The sequence below is a fragment of the Molothrus aeneus genome, unplaced genomic scaffold (genome assembly GCF_037042795.1).
Source record: "Molothrus aeneus isolate 106 unplaced genomic scaffold, BPBGC_Maene_1.0 scaffold_30, whole genome shotgun sequence".
NCBI classification, from domain to species: Eukaryota; Metazoa; Chordata; class Aves; order Passeriformes; family Icteridae; genus Molothrus; species Molothrus aeneus.
Window position 1 is genome coordinate 257,179 of NW_027098964.1, and position 19,134 is coordinate 276,312.

General features: G+C 59.0%; 1 protein-coding gene across 1 annotated transcript in view; it reads left to right on the forward strand.

Moving 5' to 3' along the window:
• Window positions 1-18,862, forward strand: part of NEURL4 (neuralized E3 ubiquitin protein ligase 4) — a 38,605-nt gene extending 19,743 nt beyond the window's left edge. Inside the window, 16 exon segments of the mRNA XM_066570808.1 lie at window positions 244-413; window positions 1,431-1,556; window positions 2,511-2,656; window positions 3,336-3,539; window positions 4,115-4,213; window positions 4,824-5,000; window positions 5,488-5,608; window positions 5,611-5,624; window positions 6,612-6,770; window positions 9,585-9,764; window positions 11,200-11,293; window positions 12,428-12,526; window positions 13,851-13,977; window positions 15,633-15,745; window positions 16,386-16,557; window positions 17,417-18,862. Of these exon segments, the coding sequence (XP_066426905.1) occupies window positions 244-413; window positions 1,431-1,556; window positions 2,511-2,656; window positions 3,336-3,539; window positions 4,115-4,213; window positions 4,824-5,000; window positions 5,488-5,608; window positions 5,611-5,624; window positions 6,612-6,770; window positions 9,585-9,764; window positions 11,200-11,293; window positions 12,428-12,526; window positions 13,851-13,977; window positions 15,633-15,745; window positions 16,386-16,557; window positions 17,417-17,627 (2,212 nt within the window). The 3' untranslated portion in view covers window positions 17,628-18,862.
• Window positions 18,863-19,134: the final 272 nt, after the last annotated feature.

Genomic DNA, 19,134 nt, shown 5'->3' on the forward strand with positions numbered 1-19,134 from the left:
GTGTCCCCATGGCTGTGTCAGGGCTGTGTCCCCATGTCCCTGCCGTGTCCCCACGATGTCCCCAATGTCCCCCGGCAGTGGCACTGCCATCATGCAGGACGGGAACACCATGCGGAACAATTACGGCTGTGACCTGTCCTGTGTCCCTGTGTCCCTGTGTCCCTGTGTCCCCATGGCTGTGTCAGGGCTGTGTCCCCATGTCTCTGCCGTGTCCCCACGATGTCCCCAATGTCCCCATGGCAGTGGCACTGCCATCATGCAGGACGGGAACACCATGCGGAACAATTACGGCTGTGACCTGGACGCGCTGGGCACGGGGGCGCGGATCGGGATGATGCGCACGGGGGGAGGGGACCTGCGCTACTTCATCGATGGCACCGACCAGGGCGTGGCCTGCTCGGGGCTGCCACCAGGTACGCTGGGGACAATGGGGACAATGGGGACAATGGGGGCACTGGGGACACTGGGGACATCCAGGGCGTGGCCTGCTCGGGGCTGCCACCAGGTACACTGGGGACAATGGGGACAATGGGGACAATGGGGGCACTGGGGACACTGGGGACATCCAGGGCGTGGCCTGCTCGGGGCTGCCACCACGTATGGGGACAATGGGGACAATGGGGGCACTGGGGACACTGGGGACATCCAGGGCGTGGCCTGCTCGGGGCTGCCACCAGGTACACTGGGGACAATGGGGACAATGGGGACACTGGGGACACTGGGGACATCCAGGGCGTGGCCTGCTCGGGGCTGCCACCAGGTACACTGGGGACAATGGGGACAATGGGGACAATGGGGGCACTGGGGACACTGGGGACATCCAGGGCGTGGCCTGCTCGGGGCTGCCACCAGGTACACTGGGGACAATGGGGACACACTGGGGACAATGGGGACATTGGGGGCACTGGGAACAATGGGGACATTGGGGGCAATGGGGACACTGGGGACAATGGGGACATTGGGGGCACTGGGAACAATGGGGACATTGGGGGCACTGGGAACAATGGGGACATTGGGGACATTGGGGTGATGGGGACACTGGGGGCACTGGGGACACTGGGGACACTGCGGGCATTGGGGGTGTTGGGGACATTGGGGGACACTGGGGACATTGGGGGCATGAGGGACATGCAGAGCATGGGGGTCATTGGGGGATTGGAGGGCATCAAGGTGGTGACACACAGGTGACACTGAGGTGACTCTGAGGTGACACAGGTGACACTCAGGTGACACTCAGGTGACACTGAGGTGACACAGAGCTGACACACAGGTGACACTCAGGTGACACAGATGACACACAGGGTACACAGATGACACTCAGGTGACACAGAGGTGACACAGGTGACCCTGAGGTGACACAGGTGACACACAGGTGACACAGAGGTGACACAGGTGACCCTGAGGTGACGCAGGTGTCCCCGTGTCCCCAGAGGTGTACGCCGTGGTGGATCTCTATGGTCAGTGTGTCCAGGTGTCCCTGACCGGCGCCTCCGGCCCCACGGACAACAGCCAGAGCCCGGGGGCGGGGCCTGACAAAGCCCCGCCCCCTTCGCCAGGTACTGGGAGGGGACTGGGAGGAAACTGGGTTATACTGGGAGGGACTGGGTTATACTGGGTTATACAGGGTTCTGTTGGTTTGTACTGGGTTATACTGGTTTGTGCTGGTTTATACTGGGTTATTCTGGTTTGTTCTGGTTTGTGCTGGTTTGTAATGGGTTACACTGGGAGGGACTGGGTTATACTGGGTTATACTGGTTTGTGCTGGTTTATACTGGGTTATATTGGTTTATACTGGGTTATTCTGGTTTGTTCTGGTTTGTGCTGGTTTGTAATGGTTTATATTGGGAGGGACTGGGTTATACTGGTTTGTGCTGGTTTATATTGGTTTATACTGGGTTATTCTGGTTTGTACTGGGTTATATTGGGAGGGACTGGAAGGTGCCTCCCCCATGACTCCTCCCCCATGACCATCCCCGACCTGCTGACCACACCCACTGACCAATGACCACACCCAATGACCAATGACCAATGACCACACCCAATGACCAGTGACCACTGACCACTGACCACTGACCAATGACCAATGACCACACCCACTGACCAATGACCAATGGCCACTGACCAATGACCACACCCACTGACCAATGACCAGTGACCATCACACTGACCACACCCACTGACCAATGACCACTGACCAATGACCATCACACTGACCACACCCACTGACCAATGACCACTGACCAATGACCATCACACTGACCACACCCACTGACCAATGACCACTGACCAATGACCATCACACTGACCACTGACCAATGACCACTGACCACTGACCACAGTCACTGACCACACCCAATGACCAATGACCAATGACCACACCCACTGACCATCCCACTGACCATCCCACTGACCGCGCTGACCATCCCTTACCCCACTGACCATCCCATTGACCATTCCACTGACCACTGACCATCCCACTGACCCCGCTGACCACGCCCGTGTCCCCGCAGCGCCGGGCCCGTGCCAGCGCTTCCACGGCCGCTGTGGCCAGAACGTGGCGCTGGCGGCCGAGGGCCTGGGCGCCGCCCGCGTCTCCGGCTACTGCCACGGCCTCGTCTTCAGCCGCTCCCACCTGCGCCCGGGAGAGCTCTTCGAGGTGGGCGGGGCCGCGGGGCCACGCCCACAAACGGGCGTGGTCACCTGCTGGGAGGGAGGGAGGGGCAAGGTGGGAAAAGGGCGCTGTCGCTTTAAGGGGTGGGTGTGGCCGTTGTGGGCGGGGTTACCTGGAGAGTCATGCCCTGGGGCAGGAAAAGGGCGCTGTCACTTTAAGAAAATGGGTGTGGCCGTTGTGGGCGGGGTTACCTGGGCAGCCACGCCCTGGGGCAGGAAAAGGGCGCTGTCGCTTTAAGGGGTGGGTGTGGCCGTTATGGGCGGGGTTACCTGGGGAGCCACGCCCCAGGGAGGGGCAGGATTGGAAAAGGGCACTGTCGCTTTAAGAAAATGGCTGTGGCCATTGTGGGCGGGGCGTGATGATAGGCCACGCCCTCAGTTGGAAAGCCCCACCCCCCAACTCAGTGGAAACACTCCCAGGTGAGTTCTGGGCTCACCTGTGCCCCGCCCACCCCAGGTCAGTTCAGGGCTAAGCCCCGCCCATCCCAGGGCTAAGCCCCGCCCATTCCAGCTATGTTCAGGGCTAAGCCCCGCCCTCCCCAGCTGTGTTCAGGGCTAAGCCCCGCCCTCCCCAGCTGTGTTCAGGGCCCTCCCCTCACCCTCACCTGTCCCAGGCGTGTCCCAGGCGTGTCCCACCCTCACCTATCCCTGTCTCACCTGTCCAGGTGCGCATCGAGGCCCTGGACGAGCGGTGGGCGGGGTCACTGAGGGTGGGGCTGACGGCCCTGCCCCCCCCCGGCCCCCCCGCCCTGCCCCCCTCCCTGCTGGACCTGCCGGCCCCGCCCACCTGGGCGGTCACCGGGGCTGAGGTGCGGCACAACGGGCACCAGGTGCGGCACAACTACGGCGTCAGCCTGGACAGACTGACGGTCAGTGCTCACCTGGGCGGGGTTGGGCTCACCTGGATGTGATTTGGGCTCACCTGGGCTCACCTGAGGGGGGTTTGGGGTCACCTGGGGGGGTTTGGGGTCACCTGGGCACTGAGCTGGGCCCAGGTGCGGCACAACTCCAATGTCAGCCTGGACAGACTGACGGACAGTGCTCACCTGGGCGGGGTTGGGGTCACCTGGGGGGGGTTTGGGGTCACCTGGATGGGATTTGGGCTCACCTGGGCTCACCTGGGGATGGATTGAGGGATGGATTTGGGGTAAGTTTGGGCTATTTTGGGTTAATTTGGGCCATTTTGGGTCTCTCAGGTGGGGAACAGGCTGGGGATGGATTTGGGTTGGATTTGGGTTAAATTTGGGATATTTTGGGTTGAATTGGTGCCATTTTGGGTCTCTCGGGTGGGGAACAGGCTGGGGATGGATTTGGGTTGGATTTGGGCTATTTTGGGTTGAATTGGAGCCGTTTTGGGTCTCTCAGGTGGGGAACAGGCTGGGGATGGATTTGGGTTGGATTTGGGCTATTTTGGGTTGAATTGGGGCCGTTTTGGGTCTCTCAGGTGGGGAACAGGCTGGGCGTGCGCCGGGGCCCGGACGATTCCCTGCACCTGGTGGTGGACGGGCAGGACATGGGACCCGCGGCCACCGGGGTGGCCAAGGTGACACCTGGGGGGGGGGGAAACGCACACCTGGGCACAGCTGGGGGCACCAAACACACACCTGGGCACAGCTGGATACACCTGGGGGCACCTGGGGCACCAAACACACACCTGGGCACAGCTGGGCACAGCTGGGGGCACCAAACACACACCTGGGCACAGGGCACAGCTGGGCACACCTGGGGCACACTGAGCACACCCGGGCACATCTGGGCACACCTGGACACACCTGGGCACACCTGGGCACACCTGGGGCACACCTGGGGATACCGGGGCACAGCTGGGGCACACCCGGGGACCCCTGGGGCACACCTGGGCACACCTGGGGCACACCCGGGGACACCTGGGGCACATCTGGGCACACCTGGACACACCTGGGACACACCTGGGACACACCTGGGACACACCCGGACACACCTGGGCACACCTGGGCACACCTGGGCACACCCGGGCACACCTGGGCACACCACATGACATCATTCCCCCCCCCCATCTTTGCCATCACTTCCTGTTATGGGCGGGGCCGTGACGTCATTCCGCGGCCATCTGCCCTCACGCCCCGCCCCCTCTCTCTCTCTCTGACGCCCCGCCCCTCCCCGTGACGTCACAGAACGCGTTCGTGGCCCTGGACCTGTACGGGCGCGTCACGGCCGTGTCCATCGTCAGCGCGGGGGGAGGGGCGGGCGGGGCCGGGGACGGCCCCTCCCCCACCCCCAGCCCCTCCCCCAGCCCCTCCCCCAGCGAGCCCCAGCCCCTCCCCCCGCCCGGAGGGGACGGAGGAGATTGGGTGAGAGGGGGAGGGGCGGGGCTGGGCGGGACTGGGAGGGACTGGGGGGAACTGGGAGGGACTGGGAGGGACTGGGGGGAACTGGGAGGGACTGGGGGGGACTGGGGGGAACTGGGAGGGACTGGGAGGGACTGGGGGGGACTGGGGGGGAATTGGGAGGGACTGGGACTGGGCTATACTGGTTTATATTGGGAGGGAACTGGGTTATACTGGGAGGGAACTGGGGGGCACTGGGTTGGACAGGGCAGGACTGGAAGGGACTTGGTCATACTGGGTTATACTGGGTTATACTGGGTTATACTGGGTTATACTGGGAGGGGCTGTGATTGCACTGGGGGCGTTTTTGCTCCTCCCAGTTTCTCCCCAAAATCCCCCAAAACTCCTTCAAAAATCCCATTTAAATCCCTTAAAATCCCAATAAACCCCCCCCAAAATCCCATTTAAACTCCCCAAAACCCCAAATTCTCCGTTTTTCACCCCAACCCAGGGTCCCCCCACGTTCCTGGGCTGCCATGGCAAGAACATCCTGCTGTCCAACGGGGCCCGCACGGCCACCAGGGTCAGCAGCTACAACCAGGGGCTGGTGCTGGTGGGGCAGCCCCTCCCCCCGGGCGGCTCTTCCAGGTAACGCTGACGTCAGCGGTGACGTCATCACGGGGGGGGCGGGGCGATGTCGTTGTGGGGGGTGATGTCATTGTGAGGGGTGATGTCATGGGGGGGGGCAGGGAAAATGGGGTTAGGGGAGGCGGTGATGTCACAGGGGATGGTGGTGATGTCACAGTGGAGGCGGTGATGTCATAATTGACACGGTGATGTCATAGGGGGTGGGCCAATGGGGGGCTGGGGAGGCGGTGATGTCACAGGGGACGGTGGTGATGTCATATCCCGTGTGGGGTGATGTCATCAGGGCGGGGAAATGGGGGTTGGGGAAGGTGGTGACGTCATAGGGGACGTGGTGATGTCATACGGGGAGGGGGCGGTGCCGTACAAGGGGCGGCGATGTCATAGGGAATTGGGCCAATGGGGATTCAGGGACTCCTGTGACGTCACCGGGACTGCAGTGATGTCATAGGGAACACAGTGATGTCATGGGTGAGGGTGGTGATGTCATGGGGAGTGCGATGATGTCATAGGGGGCACAGTGATGCCGTAGGGGAAGGGCCAATGGGGATCCAGGACTGCTTTGACGTCATAGGGGATTGTGGTGACGTCATCGGGAGGGGGTGGAGAAATGGTCGAGAGGAGGTGATGACATCATAGGCGACTGTGATGTCATAGGGGAGTGTGGTGATGTCATAGGAGATGCAGTGATGTCATCGAGGACGGGCCAATGGGGATCAGGGACTCCTGTGATGTCACCAGGGATGGTGGTGATGTCATTGGGGGGGGCGGGGCTGTGTGACACTGGGGGGTTGCCGATGACATCACCACATCACCGATGACGTCACCGATGACGTCACCGATGACGTCACGTGTGCAGATCAACACCCTGAACCCCCATTGGATCCAATTAAAGGGGGAGGGGGCGGGTTGGGGGGGCGGGGTCCGGGTGACACCGGGGGTCGCCGGTGACGTCATGGCGCCGCGGTGACGTCACGGGTGACGTCACAGGTGCAGATCGACGCCCTGAACCCCCAGTGGAGCTCGTCCCTGGCCCTGGGGGTCACCGGGGCCCCCCCCGGCCGCTCCCCCCTCCCCGCCTGCGCCCACGGCCTCAAGCGCCCGGCCTGGATCCTGCAGAGGAGAGCCGTGTTCCACAACGCCAGGAAGGTCTGCAGAATGCCCCAAAATGCCCCAAAATATCCCCAAAATATCCCTGAAATCACTGCCAAAATATCCCCAAAATATCCCAAATATCCCGGCCTGGATCCTGCAGAGGAGAGCCGTGTTCCACAACGCCAGGAAGGTCTGCAGAATGCCCCAAAATGCCCCAAAATATCCCCAAAATATCCCTGAAATCACTGCCAAAATATCCTCAAAATATCCCCAAAATATCCCCTAAATATCCCTGAAATTACTCCCAAAATATCCCCAAAATATCCCTGAAATTACTGCTAAAATATCTCCAAAATATCCCCAAAATATCCCCAAAACATCCCCGCAATATCCCTGAAATATCCCCCAAATATCCCCAATATCCCGGCCTGGATCCTGCAGAGGAGAGCCATGTTCCACAACGCCAGGAAGGTCTGCAGAATGCCCCAAAATGCCCCAAAATATCCCCAAAATATCCCCTAAAACACCCCCAAAATATCTCCAAAATATCCCCAAAATATCCCCAAAATATCCCCGAAATTACTGCAAAAATATCCCCAAAACCATCCCCAAAATATCCCTGAAATTACTGCAAAAAATACTGGAGCTGCTCCCAGCCGGGTCCTGTGACCCCAAAACTCCCCCAAAACTCCTCAAATTCCACTTCAAACTCATCCTAAGACCTCAGATTCCACCCCAGAACCCCCAAATTCCACCCCAGACCCCCCAAATTTCCCTTTTAACCCCAATTTTGTCCATTTTCGCCCCAGATCCGGGATCTCCCCGGCCCCTCCCTGGAGCTGCTCCCGGCCGGGCCCTGAGACCCCAAACCTCCCAAAACTCCCTTTAAAAAACCCTCAAATTCCACTTCAAACTCATCCTAACCCCCCAGATTCCACCCCAGACCCCCCAAATTTCACTTTTAACCCCCAATTTCACTTCCAAACCTGATTTTAACCCCAATTTTGTCCATTTTTCCCTCAGATCTGGGATTTCCCAGGCCCCTCCCTTGAGCTGCTCCTGGCCGGGCCCTGAGTCCCCAAAACTCCCCTAAACCCCCCAAATCTCCCCCAAACCCCCCCAAATCTCATCCTTACCCCCCAAATTCCACCCCAGACCCCCCAAATTTCCCTTTTAACCCCAATTTTGTCCATTTTTCCCTCAGATCTGGGATTTCCCAGGCCCCTCCCTTGAGCTGCTCCTGGCCGGGCCCTGAGACCCCAAAACTCCCCTAAACCCCCCAAATCTCCCCCAAACCCCCCCAAATCTCATCCTTACCCCCCAAATTCCACCCCAGACCCCCCCAAATTTCCCTTTTAACCCCAATTTTGTCCATTTTTCCCTCAGATCTGGGATTTCCCAGGCCCCTCCCTTGAGCTGCTCCTGGCCGGGCCCTGAGACCCCAAAACTCCCCTAAACCCCCCAAATCTCCCCCAAACCCCCCCAAATCTCATCCTAACCCCCCAGATTCCACCCCAGACCCCCCAAATTTCCCTTTTAACCCCAATTTTGTCCATTTTCCCCTCAGATCTGGGATCTCCCAGGCCCCTCCCTGGAGCTGCTCCCGGCCGGGCCCTGTGACCCCAAACCCCCAAAACCACCCCAAAACCCCCCCAAAACCCCTTTAAAACCCCTCAAATCCCCCCCCAAACCACCCAAAATCCCCCAAATTCCCCCAAATTTCACTTTTAACCCCGATTTTGTCCATTTTCGCCCCAGATCCGGGATCTCCCCGGCCCCTCCCTGGAGCTGCTCCTGGCCGGGCCCTGAGACCCCAAACCTCCCAAAACTCCCTTTAAAAAACCCTCAAATTCCACTTCAAACGCATCCTAACCCACCAAATTTCACCCCAGACCCCCCAAATTTCACTTCTAACCCCAATTTCACTTCCAAACCTCATTTTAACCCCAATTTTGTCAATTTTCCCCTCAGATCTGGGATCTCCCAGGCCCCTCCCTGGAGCTGCTCCCGGCCGGGCCCTGTGACCCCAAACCCCCAAAACCACCCCAAAACCCCCCCAAAACCCCTTTAAAACCCCTCAAATCCCCCCCCAAACCACCCAAAATCCCCCAAAATCCCCCAAATTTCACTTTTAACCCCAATTTTGTCCATTTTTCCCTCAGATCTGGGATTTCCCAGGCCCCTCCCTTGAGCTGCTCCTGGCCGGGCCCTGAGACCCCAAAACTCCCCTAAACCCCCCAAATCTCCCCCAAATCCCCCCAAATCTCATCCTTACCCCCCAAATTCCACCCCAGACCCCCCAAATTTCCCTTTTAACCCCAATTTTGTCCATTTTTCCCTCAGATCTGGGATTTCCCAGGCCCCTCCCTTGAGCTGCTCCTGGCCGGGCCCTGAGACCCCAAAACTCCCCTAAACCCCCCAAATCTCCCCCAAACCCCCCAAATCTCATCCTTACCCCCCAAATTCCACCCCAGACCCCCCAAATTTCCCTTTTAACCCCAATTTTGTCCATTTTTCCCTCAGATCTGGGATTTCCCAGGCCCCTCCCTTGAGCTGCTCCTGGCCGGGCCCTGAGACCCCAAAACTCCCCTAAACCCCCCAAATCTCCCCCAAACCCCCCCAAATCTCATCCTTACCCCCCAAATTCCACCCCAGACCCCCCAAATTTCCCTTTTAACCCCAATTTTGTCCATTTTTCCCTCAGATCTGGGATCTCCCCGGCCCCTCCCTGGAGCTGCTCCCGGACGGGCCCTGAGACCCCAAAACTCCCCTAAACCCCCCCAAATCTCATCCTTACCCCCCAAATTCCACCCCAGACCCCCTAAATTTCCCTTTTAACCCCGATTTTGTCCATTTTTGCCCCCCCAGATCCGGGATCTCCCCGGCCCCTCCCTGGAGCTGCTCCCGGCCGGGACCATTTTGGGGCTCCTGGTGGACGGGGGGGGGCGGCTCCACCTCTTCATCAACGGGCGAGACCAAGGCGCCGTGGCCGGGGGGGTGCCCAGCCCCTGCTACGTCCTGCTGGACCTCTATGGGCAGTGCCAGCAGGTGAGGGGGGCACCCCAAAAACCGGGGGACCCCAAAAAACCCCGCTGAGATCGGCCCAGCGGGTCCCGAAATCCAGAAACCCCAAAAATCCCCAAAATCAGGGAAAAAATCCCCAAAATCTGGGAAAAAAACCCCAAAATCTGGGGGTTGAACCATCCCAGATTCACTTGGGCAGTGCCAGCAGGTGAGGGGGGCACCCCAAAAACCGGGGGACCCCAAAAATCCCCGCTGAGATCGGCCCAGCGGGTCCCGAAATCCAGAAACCCCAAAAATCAGGGAAAAAACCCCCCAAAATCTGGGAAAAAATCCCCAAAATCTGGGGGTTGAACCATCCCAGATTCACCTGGGCAGTGCCAGCAGGTGAGGGGGGCACCCCGAAAATGGGGGGACCCCAAAAATCCCCGCTGAGATCGGCCCAGCGGGTCCTGAAATCCAGAAACCCCAAAAATCCCAAAAATCGGGGAAAAAAACCCCAAAATCGGGGAAAAAAACCCCAAAATCTGGGGGTTGAACCACCCCAGACTCACCTGGGCAGTGCCAGCAGGTGAGGGGGGCACCCCCAAAATCGGGGGGACCCCAAAAAACCCCACTGAGATCGGCCCAGGGGGTCCCGAAATCCAGAAACCCCAAAAATCCCAAAAATCAGGGAAAAAAACCCCCAAATTCTGGGGGTTGAACCACCCCAGACTCACCTGGGCACACCTGGGCAGTGCCAGCAGGTGAGTGGGGCACCCCGAAAATCGGGGGACCCCAAAAAACCCCAAGAACCAGCAAGCCGGGAAAACCCAAAAATCAGGGACCCCAAAAATCCCAAAAATCGGGAAAAAAGCCCCAAATTTTGGGGGTTGAACACACCTGGGTACACCTGATGGGCTTCTGTGGGCATTGCCAGTGGGTGAGGGGGCACCCCAAAAATCGGGGAACCCCAAAAAAAACCCAAAATCCCAAAAATCAGGGACCCCCTAAAAGGGTTTGAGGATCCCCAAAATGGATCAGGGACCCCCAAAAAAATGGGATTGGGGACCCCCAAAAAATGGGATTGGGACCCCCCCAAAAAAGGGTTTGGGGATACCCAAAAGTCACTGGGACCCCCAAAAAATGGGTCAGGGACCCCCATAAAGATTTGGGGACCTCAAAAAATGGGTCTGGGAACCCCCCAAAAAAATGGGTCTGGGGACCCCCAAAAAGGTTTGGGGACCCCGAAAAAAGGAGCTGGGACCCCCTAAATGGGGTCAGGGTGCCCCAAAAAAACGGATTGGGGACCCCCAAAATGGGGTCTCAGGTCCCCAAAAACGGGGTCTGGACCCCTCCAAAAGGGTCAAGGAGCCCCAAAATGGGGTCAGGGACCCCCAAATGGGGTCAGGCACCCCCAAATGGGGTCAGGGACCCCCAAATGGGGTCAGGCACCCCCAAATCCCTTTCCCCCCCCCCCCAGGTGACGATCGTGGCCGAGGGCCCGGCCGGGGGGGGCTCCCCCAGCGGGGACCCCCGAAACCGGGGGGACGTGGAGAAGGCGGACGTGGTGGATGGTGAGGGGGACCCCGAAATTTGGGGGGTTGGGAGCCCGAATCTGGGGGGGACCCTGAAATTTGGGGGGTTGGGAGCCTGAAATTGGGGAAGACCCCAAAATTTGGGGGGTTGGGACCCCGAAAATTGGGGACGACCCCGAAATTTGGGGGGTTGGGAGCCCGAATCTGGGGGGGACCCCGAAATCTGGAGGGTTGGGAGCCCGCATTTGTGGGGGACCCCGAAATTTGGGGGGAGGGGACCCTGGAATTTGGGGGGTTGGGAGCCTGAATTTGGGGAGGACCCCAAAATTTGGGGGGTTGGGAGCCCGAATTTGGGGGGTTGGGACCCCGAAAATTGGGGACGACCCTGAAATTTGGGGGGTTTGGAGCCTGAAATTTGGGGAGGACCCTGAAATTTGGGGGGTTTGGAGCCTGAAATTTGGGGGGAGTGGACCCCAGAATTTGGGGGGTTGGGAGCCCGAATTTTGGGGGGGGGGGCCTGGAATTTGGGGGGTTGGGAGCCCAACGTTGGGGGGGGAGAAATGGGGGGGAGCCCCAAAACCTGGGGGTGACCCCGAAATTTGGGGGCTCTGGGAGGGAAAGATTCCAAAATCCGGGGGTTTTGGGAGCCCAGAGTTGAAGGGACCCCAAAAATGGGGGGGTCTGGGAGCCTCAAAATGGGGGGGAACCCTAAAATTTGGGGGGGTCTGGGAGGGGGGAAGCCCCAAAATTTCGATGATTGGGACAGGCTGGGACCCCAAAATTTGGGGGGTCTGGGTGGGGCTGAAACCCCAAAATTTTGGGAAATGGGGACGGGGAACCCCAAATTTGGAGGCCGAGACCCCAAATTTGGGGGCTGGGAAGGGCAGAAACCCCAAAATCTGGGCAAGAACCCCAAAATCGGGGCAATTGGGGCACATGAACCCCCAAAATTTGATATGGGGGGGGGGGTCAAAACCCCCAAATTTTTGGGGAAGAAAATCCCAAAGTTTTGGGGAAGAAAATCCCAAATTTTTGGGGTAGAAAATCCCAATTTTTAGGGCTTGGGGAGGCTCTGGAAAGGCCAAATTTTGGGCAGGGGGGTTTTGGGACCCCCCGATTTTTTTGGGGGGGGGGTCTGGGTGGTCTCTGAGCCCCCCCCCGTGCCCCCCCCAGGGGTGAAGGAGAGCCTGTGCTGGGGACCCCCCGCGCCCCCCCAGCCCTGCCCCTACCAGGCCCTGTGCGCCCGGTTCAAGGATCTGCTGCTGCTGCCAGGTGGGGCTGGGGGCTTCGGGGGGATTGGGGGGGATTTGGGGGGTCCTGAGGGGGATTTGGGGGGATTTGGGGGGTCCTGAGGGGATTTGGGGGGGATTTGAGGAGTTCTGGGGGCGATTTAGGGGTGTCCTGAGGGGGATTTGGGGAAGTTTGGGGGGTCCTGAGGGGGATTTGGGGGGGATTTGGGGGTTCCTGAGGGGTTTTAGGAGGGATTTGGGGGGGATTTGAGGAGTTCTGGGGGGGATTTAGGGGTGTCCTGAGGGGGATTTGGGGAAGTTTGGGGGGTCCTGAGGGGATTTGGGGGGGATTTGAGGAGTTCTGGGGGGGATTTAGGGGTGTCCTGAGGGGGATTTGGGGGGTCCTGGGGGGGGTTTTGGGGTGTCCTGGGGGGGATTTGGGGCAGTTTGGGGGGTCCTGAGGGGTTTGGGGGGGTCTTGAGAGGGTCCTGAGGGGGATATTTGAGGGGTCCTGAGGGGAATTTGGGGGGTCCTGAGGGGAATTTGAGGAAGTTCGGGGGGAATTTGGGGCAGTTTGGGGGGTCCTGAGGGGGATTTGGGGGGGATTTGAGGGGTTCTGGGGGAGATTTTAGAGGGTCCTGAGGGGGATTTGGGGAAGTTCGGGGGGTCCTGAGGGGGATTTTGGGGGGTTCTGGGGGGATTTTGGGGGGTCCCGAGGGGGTTTGGGGGGCCCTGTGCGCCCGGTTCAAGGATCTGCTGCTGCTGCCAGGTGGGGCTGGGGGCTTCGGGGGGATTTGGGGGGTCCTGGGGGGGTTTGAGGGGGTCCTGAGGGGGATTTGGGGAGATTTGGGGGGTCCTGAGGGGGTTTGGGGGGTCCTGGGGGGGATTTGGGGCAGTTTGGGGGGTCCTGGGGAGGTTTTGGGGCAGTTTGGGGGGTCCTTAGGGGGTTTGGGGGGTCCTGGGGAGGTTTTGGGGGGGGGGGATGACCTTGGGAGGGGCCCCGATGGGATTTGGGGACTTTTGGGAGCTCTTGAGGAGGGGTCGGGGGCTCCCTGACCCCATTCTGGGGGTCCTGACCCCATTTTTAGGGTCCTGACCCCATTTTTAGGCTCCCTAACCCCATTTTCGGTGTCCCTGACCCCATTTTCGGTGTCCCTGACCCCATTCTGGGGGTCCTGACCCCATTTTTAGTGTCCCTGACCCCATTTTTGTGATCCCTGACCCCATTTTCAGGGTCCCTAACCCCATTTTCGGGCTCCCTGACCCCATTTCAGTGTCCCTGACCCCATTTTCGGGCTCCCTGACCCCATTTCTGTGGTCCCTGACCCCATTTTCGGGCTCCCTGCCCCCCAATTTCCCCATTCCAGATGAATATTTCGCCCCCGAGCCGCGGCGCAGCCGCTGCTTCTGCCAGGGCTGTGAGCGGGGGGGGGGCGACCCCCGGGACCCCCGGGAGCCCCCCCTGCCCCTGGGCTGGTGCCGCTTCAGCCTCAGGTACCCCCGCGAGGGGAGTTTGGGGGGGGCTGGGGGGTCCTGGGTGGGTTTTGGGGAGGGTTTGGGGGGTCCTGGGTGGGTTTTGGGGAGGGTTTGGGGGGTTCGGGGGGTCCTCGGGGGGTTTGGGGGCGATTTGGGGGGTCCTGGGGGGGATTTGGGGGTCCTGGGGGGGTTTAAAGGAGGTTTAGGAGGGGGTCCTGGAGGGGATTTGGGGGGGTTTGGGTGGGATTTGAGGGGTCCTGGGGGGGATTTGGGGGGGATTTGGGGGGTCCTGGGGGGGATTTGGGGGCGATTTGGGGGGTCCTGGGGGGGATTTGGGGGGGATTTGGGGGATCCTGGGGGGGATTTGGGGGGGATTTGGGGGGGGTTTGGGTGGGATTTGAGGGGTCCTGGGGAGGGTTTGGGGGCGATTTGGGGGGGATTTGGGGGGGTTTTAGGGGGGATTTGAGGGGTTCTGGGGGAGTTTGGGGTGCCCTGGGGGGGGGGTTTGGGGAGGGTTAAGGGGGGATTTGGGGGCTCCTGGGGGGGATTTGGGGGCAATTTGGGAGGTCCTGGGGGGGATTTGGGGAGGGTTTGGGGGGATCTTGGGGGGGTCCTTGGGGAATTTGGGGGGGATTTGAGGGGTCCTGGGGGAGTTTGGGGTGCCCTGAGGGGAATCTGGGAGGGGTTTGGGGGGTCCTGGGGGGGGTTTAAAGGAGGTTTTGGGGGGGTCTTGGGTGAGTTTGGGGGTGGGGGGAGGGTTTGGGGGGTCCTGGGGGAGATTTCGGGGGGATTTTGGTGGTTTCTGGGTGGTTTTTAGGGGGGATTTGGGAGGTTTTGGCTATGCCAGCCCCCCCCGGGTTGATTTTGGGGTCCCTGGGTTAATTTCGGGGGTCCCCGTGTTGATTTTGGGGCTCCCGTGTTGATTTTGGGGTCCCTGGGTTTAATTTCAGGGTTCCCGGGTTAATGTTGGGGCTCCTGGGTTAATTTCGGGGGTCCCTGGGTTGATTTTGGGGTTCTTGGGTTTAATTTTGGGTTTGATTTGGGGGTCCCTGGGTTGATTCTGGGGCTCCTGTGTTGATTTTGGGGTTCCCGTGCTGATTTTGGGGTCCCCGTGCTGATTCTGGGGCTCCCGTGCTGATTTTGGGGTTCCCGTGCTGATTTTGGGGTCCCTGTGTTGATTTCGGGGCTCCCGTGCTGATTTTGGGGTCCCTGTGTTGATTTCGGGGCTCCCGTGTTGATTTTGGGGTCCCCGTGCTGATTTTGGGGTCCCTGTGTTGATTTCGGGGTTCCCGTGCTGATTTTGGGGTCCCTGTGTTGATTTTGGTGTCCCTGTGTTGATTTTGGGCTCCTGTGTTGATTTTGGGGCTCCCGTGCTGATTCTGGGTTCCCATGCTGATTTTGGGGTCCCCGTGTTGATTTTGGGGCTCCCGTGCTGATTTTGGGGTCCCTGTGTTGATTTCGGGGCTCCCGTGCTGATTTCGGGGCTCCCGTGCTGATTTTGGGGTCCCCGTGTTGATTTCGGGGTTCCCGTGTTGATTTTGGGGCTCCCGTGTTGATTTTGGGGTCCCCGTGCTGATTTTGGGGTCCCTGTGTTGATTTCGGGGCTCCCGTGCTGATTTTGGGGTCCCCGTGTTGATTTCGGGGTTCCCGTGCTGATTTTGGGGTCCCCCCAGGCCGAAGCCGCGGCCCGAGGGGGGCGGGGGGTGGCAGAAGTGGCCCCGGGCCTATCACGGCACCAGCGCCGGCGCCGTGCGGCGCAGCCTCGACCGCGGGGAGCTCGTGCCAGGTGGGCACCCCGAAAACGGGGAGGGGACCCCGAAAACGGGGAGGGGGAGCCCAAAAACGCGGAGGGGGACCCTGAAAATGGGGTGGGGGACCCTGAAAATGGGGAGGGGGAGCCCGAAAATGGGGGTGGGGACCCCTGAAAATGGGGAAGGGGAGCCCAAAAAGTGGGAAAAAGGAGGCAAAAAATGGGGAGGGGGAGCCCCAAAACTGGGGTGGGGGAGCCCAAAAATGGGGATGGGACCCCGAAAATGGGGGTGGGACCCTGAAAATGGGGAAGGGGAGCCCAAAAAGTGGGAAAAAGGAGGCAAAAAATGGGGAGGGGGAGCCCCAAAAATGGGGTGGGGGAGCCCAAAAAATAGGGGTGGGGATCCCTGAAAATGGGAATGGGAGCCCGAAAATGGGGATGGGGAGACTGAAAATGGGGATGGGGACCCCAAAAACAGGGAGGGGGACCCTGAAAATGGGGAGGGGGTGCCCAAAAATGGGGGTGGGACCCCAAATAATGGGGGTGGGACCCCAACACTGGACGCAGGACCCCAAACAAGGGGGCGGGACCAAAAAAAGGGGTAGGGGCACCCCAGCCCCCTCCCCTAATTTAGCCCCGCCCCCTTTGACCACACCCACCCAAACCCCGCCCCCAGGCCCGTGGTCGCTGCTCTGCGCCCCCTGCCGGCCGGACCCCTCAGGCCCCGCCCACTCGCGCTCAGGCCCCGCCCCCCAGGGCTCGGGGCCCCGCCCCCCAGGCCCCGCCCCCCTGGTGCTGTCGCCGGCCCTGGGATACGCGGCCATGGAAACCTTCGCCAGCCGCGTCACGTGAGTGGGCGGGGCCACGGGAAAGAGGCGGGGCTAATGCAAGGGGAGGGGCTTTGGGAAATGGGGCGGGGCTTCAGGGACATGGGGAGGGGCATTGGAGCTGCAAGACGTGAATGGGCGGGGCTTTAAATGAAAGGGGCGGGGGCTCGGAGCTGTGTGTCAGCCATGTGAGGTGAGTGGGCGGGGCTAAGGAAAGGGGGAGGAGCTTCGGGGAAAGGGGAGGGGCCACGTGGGAGGATTGGGGGGGATTTTGGGGTCTTGTTGAGGGGGATTTTTGGGGTGGATGTTGGGATATTTTGGGGGTGAATTTTAGGGATATTTTGGGGGTCGATTTAGGACATTTTTAACCCTTTCTTTCCCTCCCCAGATTTCAGGAGCCAGGCTGGTTTTGGGGTGAATTTTAGCATATTTTGGGGTGAATTTTAGGATATTTTTAACCCTTTCTTTCCCTCCCCAGGTTCTAGGAGCCGGGCTGGATTTTAGGATATTTTGGGGTGAATTTTAGGATATTTTGGTGTAGATTGAGGACATTTTTAACCCTTTCTTTTCCTCCCCAGGTTTCGGGAGCCGGGCTGGTTTTGAGGCTATTTTGGGGTGAATTTTGGGGGTATTTTGGGGTATTTTGAGGCCATTTTTAACCCTTTCTTTCCCTCCCCAGGTTCCGGGAGCCGGGCTGGATTTTAGGATATTTTGGGGTGAATTTTAGGACATTTTGGGGTATTTTGAGGCCATTTTTAACCCTTTCTTTCCCTCCCCAGGTTCCGGGAGCCAGGCTGGTTTTGAGGCTATTTTGGGGTGAATTTTGGGGATATTTTGGGGTATTTTGAGGACATTTTTAACCCTTTCTTTCCCTCCCCAGGTTCCGGGAGCCGGGCTGGCCGCGGCCCCGGGGGGCTCAGGTGGCCTTTGAGGTTTGGGTGCGTCCGGGCTCCTTCAGGGCCGGGCCCCCCTCGCTGAGCCCCCCCCCGGCCCTGGAGCCCCCCCAGGGGCTGGACCCCGCCCAGCTGGAGTGGGTGACCAAGGAGCCGGGGGCCACCGTGCTGGCCGGGCTGCTGGTGCGCGTGGACTGAGCGGGAGATCGGCCCCAAAAACGGGGAAATCGGCCCCAAAATGTGGGGGGGAGTCACTCCGGAAATATTGGGGGGATAGCCCCAAAAATATGGGGGGGAATCGCCTCAAAAATGGAGGAGTTATCCCCAGAAATATGGGGGGAAATGGCCTCAAAAAGGGGGGAATTATCCCCAAAAATGAGGGGGAAATGGCCTCAAAAATAGGGGAGTTATCCCCAAAAGTATGGGGGGAAATCACCTCAAAGTATTGGGGAAATAGCCCCAAAAATATGGGGGAATTGCCTCAAAAATGGGGGAATTATCACCCAAAAATGGGGCAGTTTCTCCAAAAACTGGGGGAGTTTCTCCCAAAAAATGGGGGAATCGTCCCAGAAATATTAGGGAAATAGCCCCAAACATACTGGGGAAATTGCCTCAAAAATAGGGGGAATCATCCCAAAAATGGGGGAATTAGCCCCAAAAATATTGAGGAAATAGCCCCAAAAATAGGGGGGATTATCCCCAAAAATGGGGGGAAATCACCTCAAAGAATGGGGGAAATTATCCCCCAAAATGGGGGAATTGTCCCTAAAAATGGAAGAATTATCCCCAAAAGTATGAGGGGGAATTGCCTCAAAAATGGGGCAATTATCACCCAAAAAATGGGGAAATTTCCCTGAAAAATGGGAAAAATTTCTTGAATTCCTTCAAGAAATATGGGGGAATTATCACCCAAAATTGGGGGAATTTCTCCAAAAAAAAAAGAGTGGAAATTTTTCCAAAAAACAGGAGAATTCCTTCAAGAAAAACGAGGGAATTTCTGCAAAGAATTGCGAAATTGCTCGAAAAAATTCAGGAATTGTTCCCCCATAAAATTGGGAATTTCCCCCGAAAATTTGGGGATGTCTCACAAAAATTGGGAATTTCTCCAAGGAAGGAAAATCCCCCCAAGGAAATCCCCAGGGATGGGGACCCCCCAAAAATGAGGAGAAAATTTGGAGACCCCCCCTGGACTTGGGGACCCTCCCAAAAAATTTAGGCACTCCCAGAATTGAGGAAATTCCCCCAAAATTGGGGAAAACCCCCAAAAATTGGGACCCCCCCCTGGAATTGGGGATTCCCCCCAAATTTCCCCCAATTTTGGGCTCTTTGAGCCCAATTTGGGGGTCCCTGATCCATTTTTGGGGGGTTTCACCCCATTTTTTTTGGGGGGGAGGGGTCACAGCACTTGCCCCCCCCTCCCCCACTGCACAGCCCCTCCCCCCCGCCCCTCCCCCCCCCCTTTATTTATTGCCCCCAAATGTGAATCCGGGGGTGGGGGAGGGGATTTTTGGGGGGGTTTTGGGGTTTTTGGGGGTTTCTGGTCGGGTTTATTTTGGTTTTGTTTTTTTGGTTTTTTTTGTTTTGTTTTGTTTTTTTTAATGAATTTTTATTTAAAGCTGCTGCGGGGAGGCGGGGGGGGGTCGCGCCCCTCCCCCCCTTTTCCCCTCCCCCCCTCCCCAAAATAAAACCGTGAGAAAAAAAAAAA